The sequence below is a fragment of the Penicillium cataractarum genome (assembly GCF_028827025.1).
Source record: "Penicillium cataractarum strain IBT 29864 chromosome Unknown utg000001l, whole genome shotgun sequence".
In the NCBI taxonomy this organism is placed as follows: Eukaryota; Fungi; Ascomycota; class Eurotiomycetes; order Eurotiales; family Aspergillaceae; genus Penicillium; species Penicillium cataractarum.
Window position 1 is genome coordinate 4,125,248 of NW_026622737.1, and position 18,505 is coordinate 4,143,752.

Consider the following 18,505-nt stretch of genomic DNA (forward strand, 5'->3'; position numbering starts at 1 on the left):
ATATAAAATTTCAAATGCATTTTTCTCGGCTTTTGAAAATACAAATTCGAATATCAACGAGACTCGTCTTCCAACCACGGAACCCGTTATATCTCCAGGGTATCGAGTCCTGTTCCCTTGAAAGCAAGTTTATTCTGCATGCCGTTAGTAAGATCACTTCCATCGCTCATTCGTTTTAGTTCTTACCAGCAACCAAGTTGGAATGATAGACATAGCGATTCTAATAGTACTTGACTGTGCACCTCGCCATATCGTCCCTTCAGCTCCACCGAGGACATCACCCACAACCTTCTCTGCATACACCTTGGGCTCCATTTCCGGATGCCCTTGTTCTCCCCTCGCAAAGACCCCAATCTGGTCAATAATCGAGGCATAGTAAGAACCCTCTGGTAGTTCAAACCTTGGGGAGTTGGTGAACCATCGTGTCCGGATGTTTCCCGTGATAACAATAATCACTTTCACACCCAGTGGTTTCATCTCCAATGCCAACGTTTCACTCATTAATCGAATCGCCGCTTTGGAGCCGCAGTACATTCCTAATTTCTGTTAAAAGAATAATCCGATGTAAAAATGCTGCCGCTAGTCCAAGAACATACCTTGATATGGTAACCCCAAACAAGAAGCCGTGGACACATTATTCACAACAGTCCCCTTCGCATTAACCACCAGCGACGCAAAAGCCTGAGTGACTCGAACAACGCCCCAAACATTAACATCAAACATCTTCTGTCCCATCTCAGCATCCGAGTCTAAGAGAGGCATCACGAAGCCCGCGCCAGAGTTGTTAACCAGATAATGTAGTTTGCCATTAGTCTCTCGTTCAACAATCTTGTACGCTGCCGCAATGCTTTCGGGGGATGTCACGTCCAGTTGAAGGAATTTTATATTGGAGAGATCTTGTAGGCCTTGAAGTTTGGAGATATCTCGAGCCGTGGCGAAGACGTGGATGCCCTTGCTGTGGAATGCTTGGGCGAGGGCTGAGCCGATGCCGCCATCGCTACAGCCTGTGATTAGGGCGTACTTTGTTTGTGAGTCCATCGTTGTGACACTGATTGACCTTGAGATCAAAGTGCTCGATTATGAAACTATGTATTAAATAAACAATAACGCTCTAGCATTTGCTGTATACAAAGATGTCCCGTCGGGGGAATTCATGTTGCCGAGCCTGATGACAACGGGCTAGAATCCTTCCGGTTCTCACTAGATCCTAGTATGCTCAAAAACACAGCATAATTTGAGTTTCTATACCAATTTTACGGGGTATCAGCGAAACTATCTAAGTAGGAGTACCTACAAGAGGGTTGCGTGCTTTTGATTGTGATTCTTTTTCTTCTATTGCTACCCATAAACTATCATACTTCATGACACAGCATCTCCGTTTATGCCGACTCCTCCAAGGAGTATGGAGGCACATCCTGACCGTCCTTCCAGAAATACTTGGCTCCAGCATGAGCCTCCGGAAGTCTCGACAATCCCCGCTGTCCATACATATTCTCCCGCAACGTTCCCCCTTTGACAGCATAATCCTCCCAGAACAAACCCCGCCGACGCAACTCCGGCAACAAAAGCTCAATAATATCATCAAAGGTATCCGGCAAACTGGCATAGCTCAGATTAAACCCATCCACATCACCAACACTCACCCACCGCTCCAACTCATCCGCAACAGTCTTGACACTGCCAATAATCTTGACTCCGTTTCCCCCGAGAACAAGGTAATCCGCAATCGTCCTCTTATCCCACTTCACACCCTCCGTGCCAGGAACCGTACTCGCCCAGTGATTCACCATGCTTCGAACGGCGGGTAACTCGACGAAGCGGAAGTCCTGGTCGTCTGCGTACGTGGAGAGATCGTAGCCCGTCCAGCCACCGAACAGAGCCAATGCACCCTCCCGATCACCGTATTTCTTGAATTCGTCGAACTTGGCCTGCGCAGCTTCATCGGTCTCGGCCACAATCACCAATGCGCCCGCAATAACCTTGATATCGCTCGGGTTCCGACCCAATGCGGCAGCTTGTTGACGGATACTGTCCACCGAGGGACGCACCAGCTCAGGTTTCTGCGCATGGAGGAAGACTGCCTCGGCATGTTTAGCCGCAAAGGCCTTTCCAGCCGTCGAAGTACCAGCCTGCAACAAGAACGGGGTCCGCTGGGGACTCGGTTCACACAAATGCGGGCCAGGAACCTGGAAGTACTTCCCCTTGTGATTGATCTGGCGCACACGAGTCGGATCCGCATACTGCGAGTTCTTCTTCGCCTTCGAAGAATCATCACCACTCCCCCAAACAACGGCATCATCCCTCCAAGACCCCTCCCACAATTTATAAGTAACATCCAAATACTCATCCGCAATGCGATACCGCTCATCATGCTCAACCTGGGTATCCAGCCCAAAATTCCTCGCCGCAGAATCCAAATAAGAAGTAACAATATTCCACCCAACGCGTCCCCCACTCAAATGATCCACCGTCGAAAACCGTCTCGCCAACGCATACGGCGCATCATACGTCGTCGACGCCGTCACGCCAAACCCAATACTCTCCGTCACCGCCGCCATGGCGGGGATACTGTATAGCGGGTCGTTGATGGGGAATTGAGCTGCGGCGGGGATGGTGGGATCTAGATTTCCGGGTCCCTTGTAGACGTCGTAGCCGCCCAGGACGTCGGCGAAGAAGATTGCGTGGAATTTGGCGGCTTCGAGCTTTTGGGCGAGGTTTGTCCAGGTTTGGATGTTTTTGTAGGAGGGGCCTTGGTCGGTTGGGTAGCGGAATAGACCTGGGTTTAGGTGACTGGGGGAATGCATTGCGAAGGCATTGATGATGAGTTGTTTTTTGGGTGTTTCCGACATGATGATGGTGATGGATATGGAGAAGTACAGAGATAGAAAGAGAAGAGGAGGAGGGATTGGAGAAGCTATCCTGTCCTGTGTTGTTTTCCGAACTTTTTTGGTTTTCTATGTATTTTCGAGGGGTAGTTCTTCTAAATTTATTGTTCCTGGCCTGTCACCCCCGCAGGTCTCTCCCTGTGCAGATCTGGATGGCGTGCATGCTGGTGCAAGACGTGAAGTTGGAGTCCGATGGCGTCAGCAAGACATTGGTGGGGTGAGTCGCAAAGGGACCGATAGCATTGGAGGGGTATTATTTAATGAATTGATAATACCATTAGTTTGTCGGGATCAATCTCACTGTTCCGTCCTGTTGTCCCTCGGCCGATAGACGCAAAGGCTAGAGTTGAAGATGTGAAGCTGTACTAGTCCCGTTCTTGGCAAATGGGTCAACCAGCAACCACCTTTCCATCTGCTTTCCCACCATCCCTTAGATTAGCGAGTTCTTTATCATTAAGAGGCACAAGTTTACTATTAGAATGAACCGCGTTATGATGAAAGCAAATTGTATTATGCTATAAGCTCAGAGCATCAAACTAATTAAGAGCGCAATAAGCAAAGGTATCACCATGGAGCAAGGTACAGCAAAAGAAGGTGGGGTATCGTCATGGTTCCAAATTGCGTCCAACCATAGTACAAAGCGTCAAAAGATCCGGAAGAGTGGACTTGGAAGGCAAGGAAATACTCCATACCACCCAAGCATTAACCACCTCAGGATCAAGCGTGATAAATAACAAGGCGAAGATAAAAGGTCATATCGTCATGGAGCCAAAGCTAAACAGCCATAAAGCACTGCACTGCAACTCAAATTACGCAGTCATGGCATCTAGATATCCTCAACGACGCGAGCGTTGATCGCACGCTGGAAACCATCGTCTTGGTGGTGGTTGTCCGTGGCACCATAGTTGCTCGGGCCCTCACCAGCGCTATCAGCCGCAGCAAGTTGCTGCTGCATGGTCTGGTTCATAGCAGGCAAGAAGATAACCTTGCTGTTGGCAGTCTTTGCCATCGCCTGCATGGCCTCAAGGTAACGGATCTGCATGGCAGGAGCCGAAGACAGGATATCGGCAGCCTGGCGCATCAACTTGGCAGACTCGACTTCGGCGCGGGCGGCGATAACCTTGCTCTCACCGATACGCTTGGACTGGGCAGCCATGGAGAGCGAATCCTGAAGGTCATTGCTGAAGATGATGTCCTTGATGAGCATGGACTCGACCTGGACACCCCAGCCAGAGGCAACCTCCTCGATGATCTCCGCTGTAGACTGGGCGATCTCCTCGCGGCGCTCAATAACGTCTTGCAGGACACGGGCACCGATGACATGGCGCAGGGTGGTCTGAGTGCGCTCAACGAGAGCCTGCTTCACGTTGGAGATACCGAAAGCGGCCTTGTGTGGGGAGGTGACTTGGTAGTAGATGACGGAGGTCAGGTTGAGGGTAACGTTGTCCTTGGTCATGCAGACCTGGCGGGGCACTTCGACGATTTGGATCTTCACGTCCACGGTGGTCAGGTGTTCGCTGAGGGGGTTGACCTTGACCAGACCGGGGTCTACCGAGCGCTCGAATCGTCCGAATCTGGAGACGAGACCGACTTGACCTTGGTCGACGGGCTTGAATGGGTTGGGGCAGCAGATGCAGCAGGGGATGGCACCGCAGAAGCCGATACATTCTCCCAGGCTGTGGACTAAACGGATGTGAAACATTAGATGATTAGAATTGACAACACCTTGATTCAAGCTGCAGGCCACTTACTCAGTTGCGCATACCAACCATGCGCGTCGGGGTTGTCATCATCGTGCTGGATGGTCGCGGCATAGCGAGGCTGCAAGTCACCCAGGCGGGCAGGCTGGACATTGACGAGGCCGTGGGCTGGGCGAGAGGAGGATGGCTCGTTGACCGAAGCCTTGCCAGTGCTAGCACCGTTGACGGACATGCTGTATGTAGATGGATGGTTGATCGGGGAGTAGAAGGGTTGATAGAATGGAGGGAAGTTCTAGAAAAGACGGGGATGATGCAGGAAGAATGAGGGGGAGCTGCAAGGTTTAAATACAACCTTGGGGAAGGTAAACAGAAGCTAAACTCGTACAGTCCCGATGGGCCGCCTTGTGAAAAAGGGAACTTGGGCCTCCTCCAGTCCAACTACTGTTAGTACTACTGTTAGTCCTGTAAGCCAAGAAGGAGGATCCAAACTTGCCAGCTTTCTCCGCAGTGGGGCCCAGCCCTGCATAGGAAAAAGGTCGGTTTCTCAAGATTGAATCATCCTGGATTTCCTCACCAATGGCACCCCAGCCTTGGTTCGTTGCCCCCCGAGTCCCGGCGATTTTCCTTCTAAGCCTCCCTCATGGCCGCCATGTCATGGCTGTGTCTTTCGGGCGCAAAGACCTTTGATCCACTTGGCCATGATCCGTTGAATACATTGGTCGCCCCGGTTGCCGACTAACCGAACTATCAACTTCGGGGGTGATCATCTGCATTCATTCACCTTCTGTTTCCAGACCTACGAGTACGATAGCAGAGTTGCGATATTTTGTTAAGAGTATGGAAGTAAAGATGGTATGTCCATTTTGGGCAGCTCCGTATTCGCGTACGGAGGTATGCAACCGATTATTATCTACACATCGTTATGTCTGGAATTCTTCCATTCCTGGACTCTTCTCCTGTTGCCATCGTCGCGTTGGCATGCCATGCCGGGTTCCACTTTTCCGTGCAAACACGAGTTGAAAGGATCGGGGATGTGTCTGATCGTTTGCGGGCAAATTGGCGCATCCTGGGCATGCTCGGCCATCGTCATGGCCAGGATGAGAGGCCCACAATCTTCCAGATGTCTTCTAGTAGTGGGGCGGGTGCCCTGCGAGGCAGACCGGGGCTTGGAGCCTTGGAGGGTCTTGGACAAGAGGCTATGGGCCTTGTCCGATTCATCGAACCCATCGATTATTATTCTTCCACGGAAATGTCATGTTGGCACTATGATAGTTGAGGTTATTAGAGTCTTTTGAGCGATTAATTTGTCCGAATCAAATCCCTAACTCAATCAAGGGGGGGCTTAGAGCTTGTTCGACGAGGAACGAAAACGAGGGAGATCGAGTGACGTAAAAGACCAACGCGCGCTGCTCACTGGTTCATGGCCCCCAAATTGCAGGATCCCCTAACCATCCGATCGTACGGTCCATGAGGGGGCAGTGCCGGGCCTGGTGACTGGATACCATTGAGGCTCATATGTCGGGGGAGTGGTTGGAAAAAGAATAGAGGAGGGTTATCAGGACAAGAGCTAATTTACCTTAGGATTACTTCAAGGTAGAGAAAGATGACCTGGGTATGCTTGTAACTTACAAACTGGAATATAATACACTTATGTTGTCACTCTTACATCAACCAGCATCATTGGTCTAGTGGTAGAATTCGTCGTTGCCATCGACGAGGCCCGTGTTCGATTCACGGATGATGCACACTTCTTCTTTTTTTTTTTTCCCATTGATTCCCCATATTTTTGGATTGACGAGTCTGAATGCCCGGTACCGGGCTTTTGTTTTTGTGTTTTTTCTAGAGGCTGTAGCTTAGTGTATCTCAATTTCCCAGTGAGAGCATATATTCTCGCGCCGGTGAAGCTGGAGATATATTTTGTTCTACTTACTCAGGTTACCAAGTTGAGGGCTCCCAGACTTGTGCCTTTTTACCCCTAACACCCCCCGCTGTAGTGATTATAATACATATACCTAGTATAGAATACAGTAGACACTCCGAATAGCTCTTTAAAACCTTACCTTGACCATCTGTCTAGAATCGAATAATAGCATATTGAACAGTGATACATTTGGACTTATACTGACCCGCAAGGCGGTGAATAGTTGGGAATGCGGAGATGTTGCGGCCAACACAACAAGTAGACTTGAAAAGCCCCTGCTCCCAAAGACATCAACGGTCCATTGCAATAATTTATGACCTAGTGGAACAGGCCAATGCCAACAAAGCAGTCACAGCCAACCTGCAATGGTATCTCAAAGCTACAGCTCGACCGCACGAGCTGGTGGTAAACCATCCACCCAGTCCGAGAACACCCCCAACTTCCAAGACCCGACCTTTGACCCCGCCGAGTTCCTCAACGAGACACTGTCGCCATTGACAGTATCATCCTTCCAGCCCAATGCATCCCGGGCGCCAGGCTCCGTGCCCCTGACGGAGCTGTCAGCTCAAGTCCAGTCATTGCTATCGCAGATCAGCGCACAGAACGTCCGTCTATCGAGTACACTCTCCCAACTCAGCGATGAGATTCTTCGCAGCGGTGGACGGCTAGCCTACGAAGTGGAAGTGCTACGGGGAGAAACAATTGGACTGTCCGAGACCCTGACCGAGGTCTTGCGCGAGGACATTACCAAGTTTGTCACCGACTTACCCTCAGAGGCAAAGACCAGCGCGGCCAATCGCAAGAAGGAGGAATCTACAAAAGAGACGACCGAAGAGATCACTGCCATCCAGGAAGACGCAGAGCCCACCGAGGAGCAGGAGGAACCCCTAGCTACGAACGACCCCGAATACATTACCAATCTCCGCACCCTCAACCAAGTCCGCTCCCGGCTCGAAGACGTTGTCCAGACCTTTGGCGATGCAATGGAATGGCCACTTCCACCCTCCGAAATCTCCTTCTCCTCGTCCTTTATCTCCGTATCGGGTCCCGAGCTAGGCACCGAGGGCCACAGCCAAGAAGAAAAGGGACAGGAAATCATGAAGAAAATACGAACCGAGATCACAGACCTACTGGATCGTGATGGGGGTGGGCGTGATGGACTGGAGGCCGCTACTCGCCGCGTCGAGGCTCTGCGGAACCTTTCGGTGGTTTGGAAGGGTTCTGCGGAGGAGAAGGCACGCCAAAGATTCGTGGATGCCTTGGCTAGGATCGTGGACGAGAGGCGTCGGATTCTAGAGCACCAGCAGGCCATGGCCGAGCAGAGTCAACGAGGGCCTCGATCGCGAACGGAGCAAAGGCGCGATAGTGACAGTGGAGGACCCGGGGGCGGACTATTCCGCAACTTGCAGCGCCTGCGGGAGGAGATTTATTTAGAGTAGAGAGTAGAGAAGCTTAATATTACTAGACAGAGTGATTCTCAGACCATCTCTCATATTGTTGAACTAGACTACAATGAATGCGTCCAATGTCATATTGCCAAGTTGTACGAAAGCGGGAAAGGCGCGCCGATCACTGCGGTTGCCTCTCCACGTCAAAACGTCGAATGGTCGATTGCGTACTTCCCGCGTGGCCTTCCCAGTTTAATTATCTGAAACGCTCTCCCGCCCGCACCCTTGGACGCTGCGGGCTGCAATGTTGAATTTGTCCAACCTCACTCGCATCTGAGTGTCTCTCCTTCAGAATGGCGTCGTCGAGCACGTCGTTCTCGCAGTTCGACGAGGCCAAGCCCTCCGCTACGACCCTTTTATGGCAGGCCTCCCAGTATCGACCGCGAACACACAGGACCAAGGCAATTGCCTTTTCCATACTTTCCTTTTTGTTGCTACTATGGATGATATCTTCGTCTCGGGTATGTGGTGATCTCTTCCCCTAACGGGCTGTGGAATGGGCCATGTCTCGATCGAGGCATGTTAGCTGAAAGTCGCCGCAAGTGCTAACGACTACTATCTCTCATCTAGCAACAAGCCGAGCCGGACTTCTGGGCCAAGTTCCCATCGCGTCACCCCTTTCCTGAACGCCCGGAAGATGCGCAGGTCGCTCTTCCTCGAAAGTCAGATCTCTCCGTGAACGATACCCTCCCCCATGACCTGGGAAAGACCAACCCCCACCTCCATGTCCTCGTGCCGACCGTGAAGGGCTCCCGCGGCGCCTGTCGCACGATGACGTCTGCCATGATTCTCGGATATCCACCTCCAACATTGATCGGTTACGGCCATGAAAGGCCCGGGGCGACCGAGTTCGAGCGTACGGTGGAGCAAATCACTCGCGTGCGGGATTATCTCAAGAACAGCCGCGTGGTCAAGGATCGGGATTTCGTGTTGATTGTCGACGCCCAGGATGTCTTCTTCCAATTACCCCCGCGGGTCTTGGTAGAGCGATTCCAGGAGCTTCTGCGGAAGAACAATCAGAAGCTGCAGAAGAAGTATGGCTATGCAGTGGTAGAGAAACCCAATGGTGCTCCTCCGGATCTGGTGCAGAAATATACCCAGCGCGTTCTGTTCGGGGCCAGCAAGCTTTGTTACGGTGCCTTGGACAGTGATCCTGGATGCGTGTCTGTCCCAGAGTCAACTCTACCCCCAGATGTCTACGGATGGAAGACGGACGTCTATCCGGATGGACATTTGAATCGACCTCGGTGGTTGAATCCTGGTGCAGTGATTGGCCAGGCCGCCGACCTGAGAATCATCTATGATGAAGTTCTACGTGTGATGGAGCAGCGCCGCAAGAAGCATGGCGACTACCAGGCCCTGACCCAGATCTTTGGACGACAGGAAGTGGTCCGAGAGCTGGAGCGGCTTCGTACCGTCAACAAGATTAAGGAATGGGTCTACGGAATGCTGGGTATATCAGATGCAGTCAACATTGATGGTATCAGTGTTCGCCTCGAGACTGGCCATCGCTACGAGTACGGCATTGGCGTGGACTACGAGTCCCAGCTCTTCTTCAACCAGATCCTCTCACGCAACGACGTCGAGTGGATCAAGTTCAATAATATCACCAAGACCTCCCTCCTCCAAGGGCAATTCGGTGTTCCTCGAGAACACCGTCTTCTTCTACCAGCAGACATTGCAGCTTTGCCAAACCCCTTCAATCAGACTCGCTTCGCCAGGGAACAAACCACTCCACCTGCGTACAACGCAACCCTGGACAAGCTCCCAAACCCAAAAGACCACACCTGGAACAATATCCCCCTCATGACAAACCCCCACTCGGCCTCCGTCCCAGTTCTGGCCCATCTCAACGGAGACCCTAAACTACGCAATGCCTGGTGGGAGAAGATGTGGTTCTTCCCATGGGCCCGTGCCTTGCTCCGTCGATATGTCCGCTCCTCGCACGGCTTTGATGCTGCGCAGTCTGCGCTCCTGGGTGGCCAGGAGTGGTGGGATATGCGTGGTGGCCGTGGTGGGCTGTGGACGGACGACGAGAATTGGGTTACACTCTCTGAAGTCTGCGAGGGCCAGGAGCGGGATCTGTTTGACGACGATCTCGGTCCTTGGGCTAAGGAGAATGGCGATCCGGACGTGCCGGTTTATAATCAGTTTGGAAACTTGATCAAGGGGAAAGAGAAAGAAGAGGAAGAGTTCCTCTAGAGATGTGAATGGTCCCATTTGGTCTCTTGTTGCACATGGCATAGAGAGAGTCTTTAGGAAGAAGGCCTTTCAAGTTTCTCACTTTTGAATCTCGAGCTTCGGATCTACTACCACCCCAAGCTCCCATTGCTGTAAGACTACCCAGCACTTTCTTTTCGCTTGATACCACTGTTTTTGATTCTGGCTAGGACCATGGCAATCTGGCCATGTTCATAGCCATTTTTATGGAGTTCCGGTTTATTGTTTGGGTTGTATCATAGATAGATGCCAAAGTCATTATTCAAATGGCGTACATAATGAAATCAAGTCTACAAGCTCCAAACCCCGAATTCAATAAAGACATTCATGTAGTCTAATAGCAGTGAGGCACCAAGCCTCGGGATATCAAATCAAACTTCCTAAACACAAGTACCACCTCTCCCACCCCCAGCTCATCAACCCCGATAATTCTCCGCCAACGTCTCCCGAATAATCTCCAAAATAGCCACAAAATCCTCATTCGAAATCCGATACTCCCTCTCCTCAATAACGGCATCAAAAAGCGCCAACGCCCCAAAATCACCCTCCCCTTCTTCGGCCTCTTCACCCTCCTCCCCTTCCCCATTCACAGCGGGATCCTCATCAAGGTCCATGACACCCTCACCATTCGCTTCACCGGTCTGATCCTCCGATTCACCCGCAGACAGACCGATGCCCAGATTGATGATAGTTAGGACTTCGGCTTTTGTCAGGCCGTAGGGTCGCAGTTTGAGGATTAGATCGCGCATTGCGCGGTCCATGGGGGTTGATTCGTTTGTGGGTTGGTGCGGGGTGGACGTGGTTTCTTCTGTTGGGGCGTTTGGGCGCATTGTTCTGGTCATTGCTGCTTGGGTTTGGGAGTGGGAGGAGCTGGGTCGGTCTGTGTAGCGGGGGTATTTGAGGAGGTGTGGGGAGATGCGGGTGACATAGTTGTGGAACTGGTGAGAAATGGGTTGTTAGTTGGGGATGTGTTTCTTGGTTGTCGCTTTTTTTTTCTTCATGGTTCGGGGAGATTTGGTATGCCTTGATCTTGCGATAGGCAGGCTTGGATTGACATGTTGAGATTCAGGCACAGGGGACTTTGTGCAGAAGTGTACGGATGGCTTGTGAGGACTCACCTCTTTAACGACCGTGTTGTGGTCTCTTAGATCTGGGCTTGGGACCCATTGTCGTGCATTTGGAGGCCGACTTGGTGGACGGCGGGGTGGGTTGGCCGTAAGGTAGGCCAGTACCTCGACATTGGTGAGGACTGCAGCTTGTGGGTCAAGAATCTATGTATGTGTATTAGTGATGATCAATCACATAGGGCCATCTCTCTTACCTTCATGGTGTTGCTTGGTTAGATTGAAGCTGTGAAGGTGGAGATGAGAGTGGTGGTGATGGAAAAAAGCTTATTGTGCCGGCAGAATCTCGTGGTACATGAATGGGCGGTATGACAAGCGGTCCAACCTGGACTAGCGCTGGCGGCTGAAAGCGGTGCTTGGAGGCGGTGCCTTGGCCTGAAGATATACTACAGAATATACTACTACTGTATACTCCATCTAGAATCTACAAACTATTCAAAAACTGAAGTATAAACAGATTATTCAGCTTAAAAACTGTACTGCCTTGTACCATAAAGCACCGTCTGCGCCAGAAATAAAACAAACAACAGGTAGATCAACCTTGAAATGCCCCCAAACATGCGTGTAGCGAGCAAGGCCGCGAAACAAAAAAAGTGATATCATACAGATTCGCGAAAGCCATCCATCACATTGCACGAAACTTTTTGAAACAAGATATAGCCACTTACTCGCCCTTGCTCTTCTTCTTCTTCTTCTTCTCGCTGTCGTCACCGTCATCACGCTTGCGCTTCTTGCCGTCCTCCTTGTCGGCCTTCTTGGCATCCTTCTTGGCCTTCTTCAGATCTTTCTTGCTAACTGCCGTTGGGTTGCCAGCATCATCGAAAGTGATCTCACCCCGCTCCAGCTTGCGCTGGTACCGCTTCACGCTGAGACCAGCCTTGGCAGCGAGCTTCTCGAGCTCAGAGTCTCCAGAGCTTTCGGATTCCTCGTCAGAGTCAGCATCCTCCATCTCCTCATCCTCATCGACATCCTCGACAAGCTTCTTCTTGTCCTTCTTGGACTTCTTGGCAGATGTTGGCTCCGCGGGCTCGTCGCTGGCCAGAGCATCGGCATCGGGGTTGTACTTGCGGGCCTCCTTCAGGTCGAACTTCTGGGGCTGAGCAGCGCCGTTGGGGGCAATGTTGACGCCGCGGGGCTTCATGGGCTTGCCCTCCATGGCAGCAAGCTTGCGCTCGAGGTTGAAGCGAGCCTCGGTACCGAGAGCAGCCTTCTCCTCCTCAGTGACATCCTCGTCCCACTCAGCAAGAGCATCGACACGGAGACCGAGGGAAGCCTTGGCAGCGAGAATACGAGCCATCTTGCCCTTGTTGCGGCCGGTAGCCTGGCCGATCAGAGAGGCGTGGTAGATCAGACCGTACTTGGGAGTGTCGTGCTTAGTCTTGAGGGCACGGAAGAGAGCCTTCTCAGCACCAAGGATCTGGATGGTACTGGCGGGGCTCTTGGAAAGGCTGGTCAAGCTACCAGCGTGGGCAATGAGACGAGCACCGACGAGATCACCAACGAGAGCAGTCAAGTTGGGAGCAATGGCGTTCATACGGGAGGTCAGGTAGCTGGCGAGACGCTGGCGGTACTCGGCAAACTCAACGACCTGGGTGGCAAGAGCCTGGATGTTCTCGAGATCCTCCTCGCTGATCTCGGTACCCATGGAACGATCAGCAGCGGTCTTGACGGCACCCTCAATCTCCTCGGGCAGAATCTCGGCGAGATCAGTGGTCTCCCAGTTGGTGCGCATGCCCATCTTCAGGACAAGCTTGGAGTAGGCAATGTTGTCGTTCAGGATCTTGGCCAACTCGGGGAAGTGCCAGCCGTACCATTCCTTAACACGCATGGCATAGGTGTTGAGCTCCTTGTCAAGATCATCGAGCAGACCGATGGCCTGGACGATCATGGTATCGATCTTATCGGGGGAGAACTTGAGCTTGTGACGAGCGAGAGAGTGGGAAAGACCAAGGGACATGGCAGACATATCACTGGGGGCAAGGCCGGGAATGAGGGTGATCAGGTTCTCACGAATGGCACGGAAGGCATCGGCGGTGGTGGAGTCAGCAATCAGCTCGAGGGAGAGACCAGGAACCTTGCTAATGGCATTTCCTGAATGGCGATTGAGGTCAGCAGAATATTCGAGGACGGTTCAATCAGCAGTACCTACCGAGCTTGACATCGGCAACGGCCAGAGAGGCCTTCTTCTCGTCCTTGAGGTCGTTCAGGACCTCAGTCAGAAGGGGAGTGACCTTGCCCTCAATGATAGAGGCAGCCTCCTCCACAGCTGTAGCGGCGCTGTCGAACTTCTTGAAGTTCTTCAACTTGAAGCTATACGCGGAAAAAAAGTCAGTACGGCTATCGACTGCAAAACCCGGATTTTTTTTTGCGTTGGCTGCGCGGGGGTTTCTTGCTCGCCCAAGAGGGCGTTTTTCTTTCGCTAGAACAGGAATTGCACATACAGGTTAGAGATGCCCTCGGCGGTGTTAGCATCCTCGGGGAGAGACTCCCGCTTGAAGAGCTTCTTGTCCTTGGACTTCAGCAGGGCGTAACCCGCGCTGGTTTCGGTAAGGATGAAAAGCGACATGGTGGGCGACCACGGCTAGCGGGCTTTTATGGGAACAGAGAATTCGACTGAAAGACGAGGGGGCCCAGGTCGAAATTAAAAAAAGAAAGACGAGAGGGGGATTGTGGACCGTGGACGCAATTCACCGTTGAGGAGAAATCTAGAAATTTTGCACGGAAGAAAAAAGTGCAAAAGCGCAAGCCACACGTCGTGGCTGTGGCTGTGGCTTATGTAAGACCCGCCCAGCATACGGCGTCGAGGGAGCTACAGCTGTTCCTCCCCCAAGTTAATCGTCCCAGTTCACACACCATGGAGGGCCTCTTCTTTAATGTGAATGGCGGGTTAGTGAATTTGCAGCAGCATGAAGGTATATGGTACTGATCTCTTCCCAGATTCGTCGAGGGCATTGTTCGAGGATATCGGAACAGCCTTCTGACCGGCCAGAACTACTCCAACTTGACACAATGCGAGACCATTGACGGTATATACCCTTTGATTCCTCGAATGTAGGCTGTCATATCTAACGATTATAATCACAGATGTGAAGCTGCAGCTTGGCCCGGCTTATGGCGACTTTCTTGCCTCTCTTCCCCCGAACCCCTCCACCTCCGCCCTCGCAGGCAAGATGACCGACAAGCTGGTCTCCGAGTTCCGATACCTCGTCGCACAGTCCGTCGGCTCAACTGCCAAGTTCCTTGAGTACTTGACGTATGGCTACATGATCGACAACATCGCCCTCCTGATTACCGGTACCCTGCACGAGCGAGACACACGGGAACTCCTGGAGCGATGCCACCCGCTGGGTTGGTTCGAGACGCTGCCGGTGTTGTGTGTCGCAACCAACATCGAGGAGCTGTACAACTCGGTGCTCATCGAAACCCCCCTCGCTCCGTACTTCAAGGGCAGCCTGAGCCACCATGATTTGGATGAATTGAACATTGAGATTGTGCGCAACACTCTGTACAAGAACTATCTGGAGGACTTCTACAACTTTGTGCAAACCCACCCAGACTTCTCTGGCCCGACCCAGGAGATCATGTCAGAGATCTTGCAATTCGAGGCCGATCGCCGCGCTATCAACATTACCCTCAACTCCTTCGGCACTGAGCTTTCCAAGCAGGAGCGGAGGAAGCTCTATCCCGAATTCGGCAACCTCTATCCCGAGGGTAGCTTGATGCTCTCCCGTGCCGAAGATGTCGAGGGTGTTGCCTTGGCTGTCAGTGCTGTCTCCGATTACAAGAGCTTCTTTGACGCCGTAGGCCTGAGCCAAGGTGGTGGCGGCCTCGGTGGAATGGGCGGAGGCCCTGCCGATGGTAAGAGTCTGGAGGATCTCTTCTACCAGAAGGAGATGGAGATGTCCAAGTTTGTGTTCACCCGACAATTCACCCCGGCGGTGGTCTACGCGTGGATGAAGCTTAAGGAGCAGGTAAGGACCAGCCATTTAAACAAAACATTCCTTGGGATCTGCAAAGCTGACAATTACCAGGAAATCCGCAACGTAACCTGGATCTCGGAGTGTATTGCCCAGAACCAGAAGGAGAGAATTGGAAACTTCATTTCCGTTTTCTAAAGCCCGGATATCTCATGACCTTTGTTCTCATTGTACTTACCTTTTCCACGGCTGTGTGTATTTGCTTTTTTTTGGCGGGCAGCCGATTTTGTTGTATCGAGTACCCAAGTTCCGTTTCTTTTCTCAGTATCAAAGTCAGCGCATCACCTTCCTCGGTCAGGGCCATGACCACATCTGGTTTCGGCTTTCTTGGCTTTTTGTTTTCCTAAGGCGTTGGGCAAATTTGCGTGTGATCTCTTTCGTGAAATAGAAGAGCAATCATCATCAACTAGATGAGCTATCTCCTGGGTTACATCTTCAATCACTGCTAGGGTAGTCTGAAGAGTTCACCAACAATATCGCAGACTGTTCGATAGATCTCTTCACGGAAGGTCGCCGAGTCCAAGATAATAGATCCCAGAACTGTTCAAAGTCAAACAATCGACGATACACTGGATTTCCTCGACCGCTCTGATACACTAGTACTTCACTCTTTCACGAGATTGCCCTGCCCCTTGCTGATTTGGCGCTTCTACCTCTAAATAACAGCCTTCCACATCCATGTCGCAGCGTCCCCTGCTCCCTGCTCGTTCTACTCCCTATGGTAGTGCAGCGCTCTAAATATTGCCTCCGGAGGAGCACGAAAGGTTCGCATAGTGACAAAAAAACGACAGCAATCAAAAATATCTTGTCAATCCTTAGCCAAGTAGAGTATGTACAAATAAAGCAGGCGGCCCAAGACAAAGCTAGTTTCAAGCATGACTCGAATAAAAAACAGCCGGCCAAGTCCCAGCGACCGGACTAGAGAGCGAGAGCAACAGGAACGCACGGTAATACAAGAACACGCTCTCAAAGCACCAAGCCTACTGGGACCGAGGTTTCTATGTTGTAGAGAATATAACAAAGATTGTGGTAAACAATGGAATAGAAAGATGACTCTGGGTCAATGACAACGCCCATAGATCCAAAGAAATTCATTTAGAGCATGCCAGCTTGATGTAGAAGATGAAGCCAGTATTTTTTTGTGATTTTTCAGTCGGTCTGTTTCCAGTTCCTCTCATGCAAAAATTGTAGGAAATCAATCGTACTGGAACAGAACGCTGATACTTTCACCGTGGTGGACACGGCGGATGGCCTAGAGTTTGAGCGGTCAGCAAATGCAAGTGGCGTCATCCACAAAATTTCGACGTATCTGACTCACCTCAGCGAAAACGTGGCCGACCTCCAAGACCTCGAGCTTGGGGCAGCGGCGCAGGTGCTCACTCTGGTCCACACTGTTGGTCACCACGACCTTATCAAGGGCGCTGGCATTGATGCGCTCAATGGCATCGCCGCTCAGGATGCCGTGGGTGACGAGAGCGTACACCTTGGAGGCACCCTCCTTCTTGAGGAGCTTGGCCGCCCGGGTAATGGTGTTGGAGGTATCCGCCAGATCGTCAATAAGAATTGCGGTCCGGTCGCGGACATCACCGACCAGCATCATAGTGGCATTCTGGCGGTCAGTAATTTTCGTGGGGCGGCGCTCCTGCAAATATGATTAGATGAATACTCCTAGAAAGTGGGAGATACTCAGAACCAATGCCGTACCTTGTGAATAAGAGCAAACTCCATGCCCATGGAGTCGGCAATGGCCGTGGCGCGCTTGGCACCACCGGCATCAGGGCTGACTACGACAGCCTGCTTGTAGTCGGGAATGTTCCGCTGAATATAGCTCTTCAGCAGAGGACGTCCGTAAAGGTTGTCCACGGGGATATCGAAGTAACCCTGGTATTGCGGGTCGTGCAGATCCATGGTGATGATGTGATCCGCGCCAGCGCAGGTGAGCAGGTCTGCCACCAGGGTGCCTGCCTGCGCAACCCACTGCTTGTAGCCCGGTCGCGGCTGGAAAGAGTTAATCTTGGACGAGTTGGAAACGTTGCTGGAGGAATCTTCGTGCACGCCGTTGGTCAAAGACTTGAGAGAGTCAGCAGTGTCACTCCGCGGAAGCCCGTTCGCAGGGCGCCGTTTTACCGGACTGCCATTGCTCTCTTCAATTTGGGCCTTGGCAAGGCTCTTTTGCAAGTTTTCCATGCCGTTCATGAGGCCCAGACCCTCAGTCTTCATTCCAGGGCCGGGTGTGGGGGGAGTGCTCTCGAAAGTGTAACCATTGCTGGGACGATCCCGCACGGAAGACTTGACGAGGGGAGCTCCGGCCTTGTCGTAAGGGATATCACTCTGGCGAGAGTAAGGGAAGAGAGGAAGAACGGCGGTGACTCGGCGGGCCGAGGCCGTTTTGCAGGCGGAGATGGTGATCAGAAGCTCAAGCAGGTGGTCGTTGACCTTGCCGCCACCGGACTGAATGATATAGACGTCCTTTTCACGGACAGACTCTTGGATCTCGACTCGGGTCTCACCGACAGCAAACTTGGAGAGCAGGACGTCCGCCGGGGGAATGCCAAGCACACCACAGATGGTCTGAGTCAACTGGGGGTGGGAGTTGCCCCCGATAACGACGATGTTGCGAACCATATCGCTCGACTTGAGTGTTTCCGACGAAATAATGGCGAAGGCGGGAGCTATCAAGATCTCAAAATGGAGAGATCGAGGGGAAGCGCTGGACCGGGTGGAGGAGGGCGAGGAATCTTGCGGAGGGACGGAAAAACTGGGGCCGGAAGGATATGCTCAGTGCAAGAAAAGCAACTGGAGGAGAAAGGAGAACTGTGGAAGAGTGGAGAGTAAAAGCGATCACTTCATCGCGGGGAGGACTCGAACAAGTCAGGGAGCTTTTGTTCAGGTAAGTGGCATTAGAGAAAAAAAGAAACTGCCCATGTGAGGTCCCGCGATCGAAAAAAAGCCTCTTTGGAGAGTGGACCGCCGGCTCGTCCTCGGGTTGGTTGCCGGCGGATGCCTCAGGCAGGATCAGGCAGTCGACCTGCGGCATCGGTGCAAGCGGGCTGCTTAAGGCCTTAGCCCCGCAGGAAAAAACGGCAAACGGGAATGCAGCACTGGTAAGCGAACTCTGGAGGAGAGATACCTTACGTCTCGTTACCCAGGAACCTTAATTGGTGGAAGACTCGGCTGAGTCATCATTTGTTGGTTGGAAAGGTAGATGATCCGGATCTATAGGTCCGTAT

The 18,505-nt window shown here is 52.1% G+C and overlaps 10 protein-coding genes across 10 annotated transcripts; 4 read left to right on the top strand and 6 right to left on the bottom strand.

Annotated features, from left to right (window-relative positions):
* Window positions 1-86: 86 nt before the first annotated feature.
* N7496_001419 (SDR family oxidoreductase) lies at window positions 87-1,038 on the bottom strand (the record flags this gene model as incomplete). Its single annotated transcript, XM_056694350.1, has 3 exons — window positions 87-134; window positions 187-536; window positions 597-1,038. 3 exons carry the CDS (start codon window positions 1,036-1,038, stop codon window positions 87-89), a joined length of 840 nt encoding a protein of 279 aa, XP_056561079.1.
* A 341-nt stretch (window positions 1,039-1,379) lies between these two features.
* N7496_001420 (LLM class flavin-dependent oxidoreductase) lies at window positions 1,380-2,849 on the bottom strand (the record flags this gene model as incomplete). Its single annotated transcript, XM_056694351.1, has 1 exon — window positions 1,380-2,849. One exon carries the CDS (start codon window positions 2,847-2,849, stop codon window positions 1,380-1,382), a length of 1,470 nt encoding a protein of 489 aa, XP_056561080.1.
* Window positions 2,850-3,711: 862 nt separating this feature from the next.
* N7496_001421 (slipin family protein) lies at window positions 3,712-4,817 on the bottom strand (the record flags this gene model as incomplete). The annotated part of the gene is made up of 2 exons (XM_056694352.1): window positions 3,712-4,568; window positions 4,637-4,817. The coding sequence occupies 2 exons, from the start codon at window positions 4,815-4,817 to the stop codon at window positions 3,712-3,714; spliced, it is 1,038 nt and encodes a 345-aa protein (XP_056561081.1).
* Window positions 4,818-5,507: 690 nt separating this feature from the next.
* Window positions 5,508-5,861, top strand: N7496_001422 (uncharacterized protein; the record flags this gene model as incomplete). The annotated part of the gene is made up of 1 exon (XM_056694353.1): window positions 5,508-5,861. One exon carries the CDS (start codon window positions 5,508-5,510, stop codon window positions 5,859-5,861), a length of 354 nt encoding a protein of 117 aa, XP_056561082.1.
* A 1,010-nt stretch (window positions 5,862-6,871) lies between these two features.
* N7496_001423 (uncharacterized protein) lies at window positions 6,872-7,945 on the top strand (the record flags this gene model as incomplete). Its single annotated transcript, XM_056694354.1, has 1 exon — window positions 6,872-7,945. The coding sequence occupies one exon, from the start codon at window positions 6,872-6,874 to the stop codon at window positions 7,943-7,945; it is 1,074 nt and encodes a 357-aa protein (XP_056561083.1).
* Window positions 7,946-8,247: 302 nt separating this feature from the next.
* Window positions 8,248-10,156, top strand: N7496_001424 (glycosyltransferase domain-containing protein; the record flags this gene model as incomplete). The annotated part of the gene is made up of 2 exons (XM_056694355.1): window positions 8,248-8,415; window positions 8,525-10,156. The coding sequence occupies 2 exons, from the start codon at window positions 8,248-8,250 to the stop codon at window positions 10,154-10,156; spliced, it is 1,800 nt and encodes a 599-aa protein (XP_056561084.1).
* Window positions 10,157-10,590: 434 nt separating this feature from the next.
* On the bottom strand, window positions 10,591-11,501 carry N7496_001425 (uncharacterized protein; the record flags this gene model as incomplete). Its single annotated transcript, XM_056694356.1, has 3 exons — window positions 10,591-11,112; window positions 11,293-11,445; window positions 11,496-11,501. 3 exons carry the CDS (start codon window positions 11,499-11,501, stop codon window positions 10,591-10,593), a joined length of 681 nt encoding a protein of 226 aa, XP_056561085.1.
* Window positions 11,502-11,962: 461 nt separating this feature from the next.
* nop58 (RNA-processing protein NOP58) lies at window positions 11,963-13,864 on the bottom strand (the record flags this gene model as incomplete). Its single annotated transcript, XM_056694357.1, has 3 exons — window positions 11,963-13,389; window positions 13,448-13,608; window positions 13,740-13,864. 3 exons carry the CDS (start codon window positions 13,862-13,864, stop codon window positions 11,963-11,965), a joined length of 1,713 nt encoding a protein of 570 aa, XP_056561086.1.
* Window positions 13,865-14,152: 288 nt separating this feature from the next.
* N7496_001427 (H(+)-transporting V0 sector ATPase subunit d) lies at window positions 14,153-15,413 on the top strand (the record flags this gene model as incomplete). The annotated part of the gene is made up of 4 exons (XM_056694358.1): window positions 14,153-14,184; window positions 14,236-14,324; window positions 14,383-15,269; window positions 15,330-15,413. The coding sequence occupies 4 exons, from the start codon at window positions 14,153-14,155 to the stop codon at window positions 15,411-15,413; spliced, it is 1,092 nt and encodes a 363-aa protein (XP_056561087.1).
* A 1,057-nt stretch (window positions 15,414-16,470) lies between these two features.
* N7496_001428 (ribose phosphate diphosphokinase subunit PRS5) lies at window positions 16,471-17,900 on the bottom strand (the record flags this gene model as incomplete). Its single annotated transcript, XM_056694359.1, has 3 exons — window positions 16,471-16,527; window positions 16,594-16,917; window positions 16,980-17,900. The coding sequence occupies 3 exons, from the start codon at window positions 17,898-17,900 to the stop codon at window positions 16,471-16,473; spliced, it is 1,302 nt and encodes a 433-aa protein (XP_056561088.1).
* Between the last annotated feature and the right edge of the window lie 605 nt (window positions 17,901-18,505).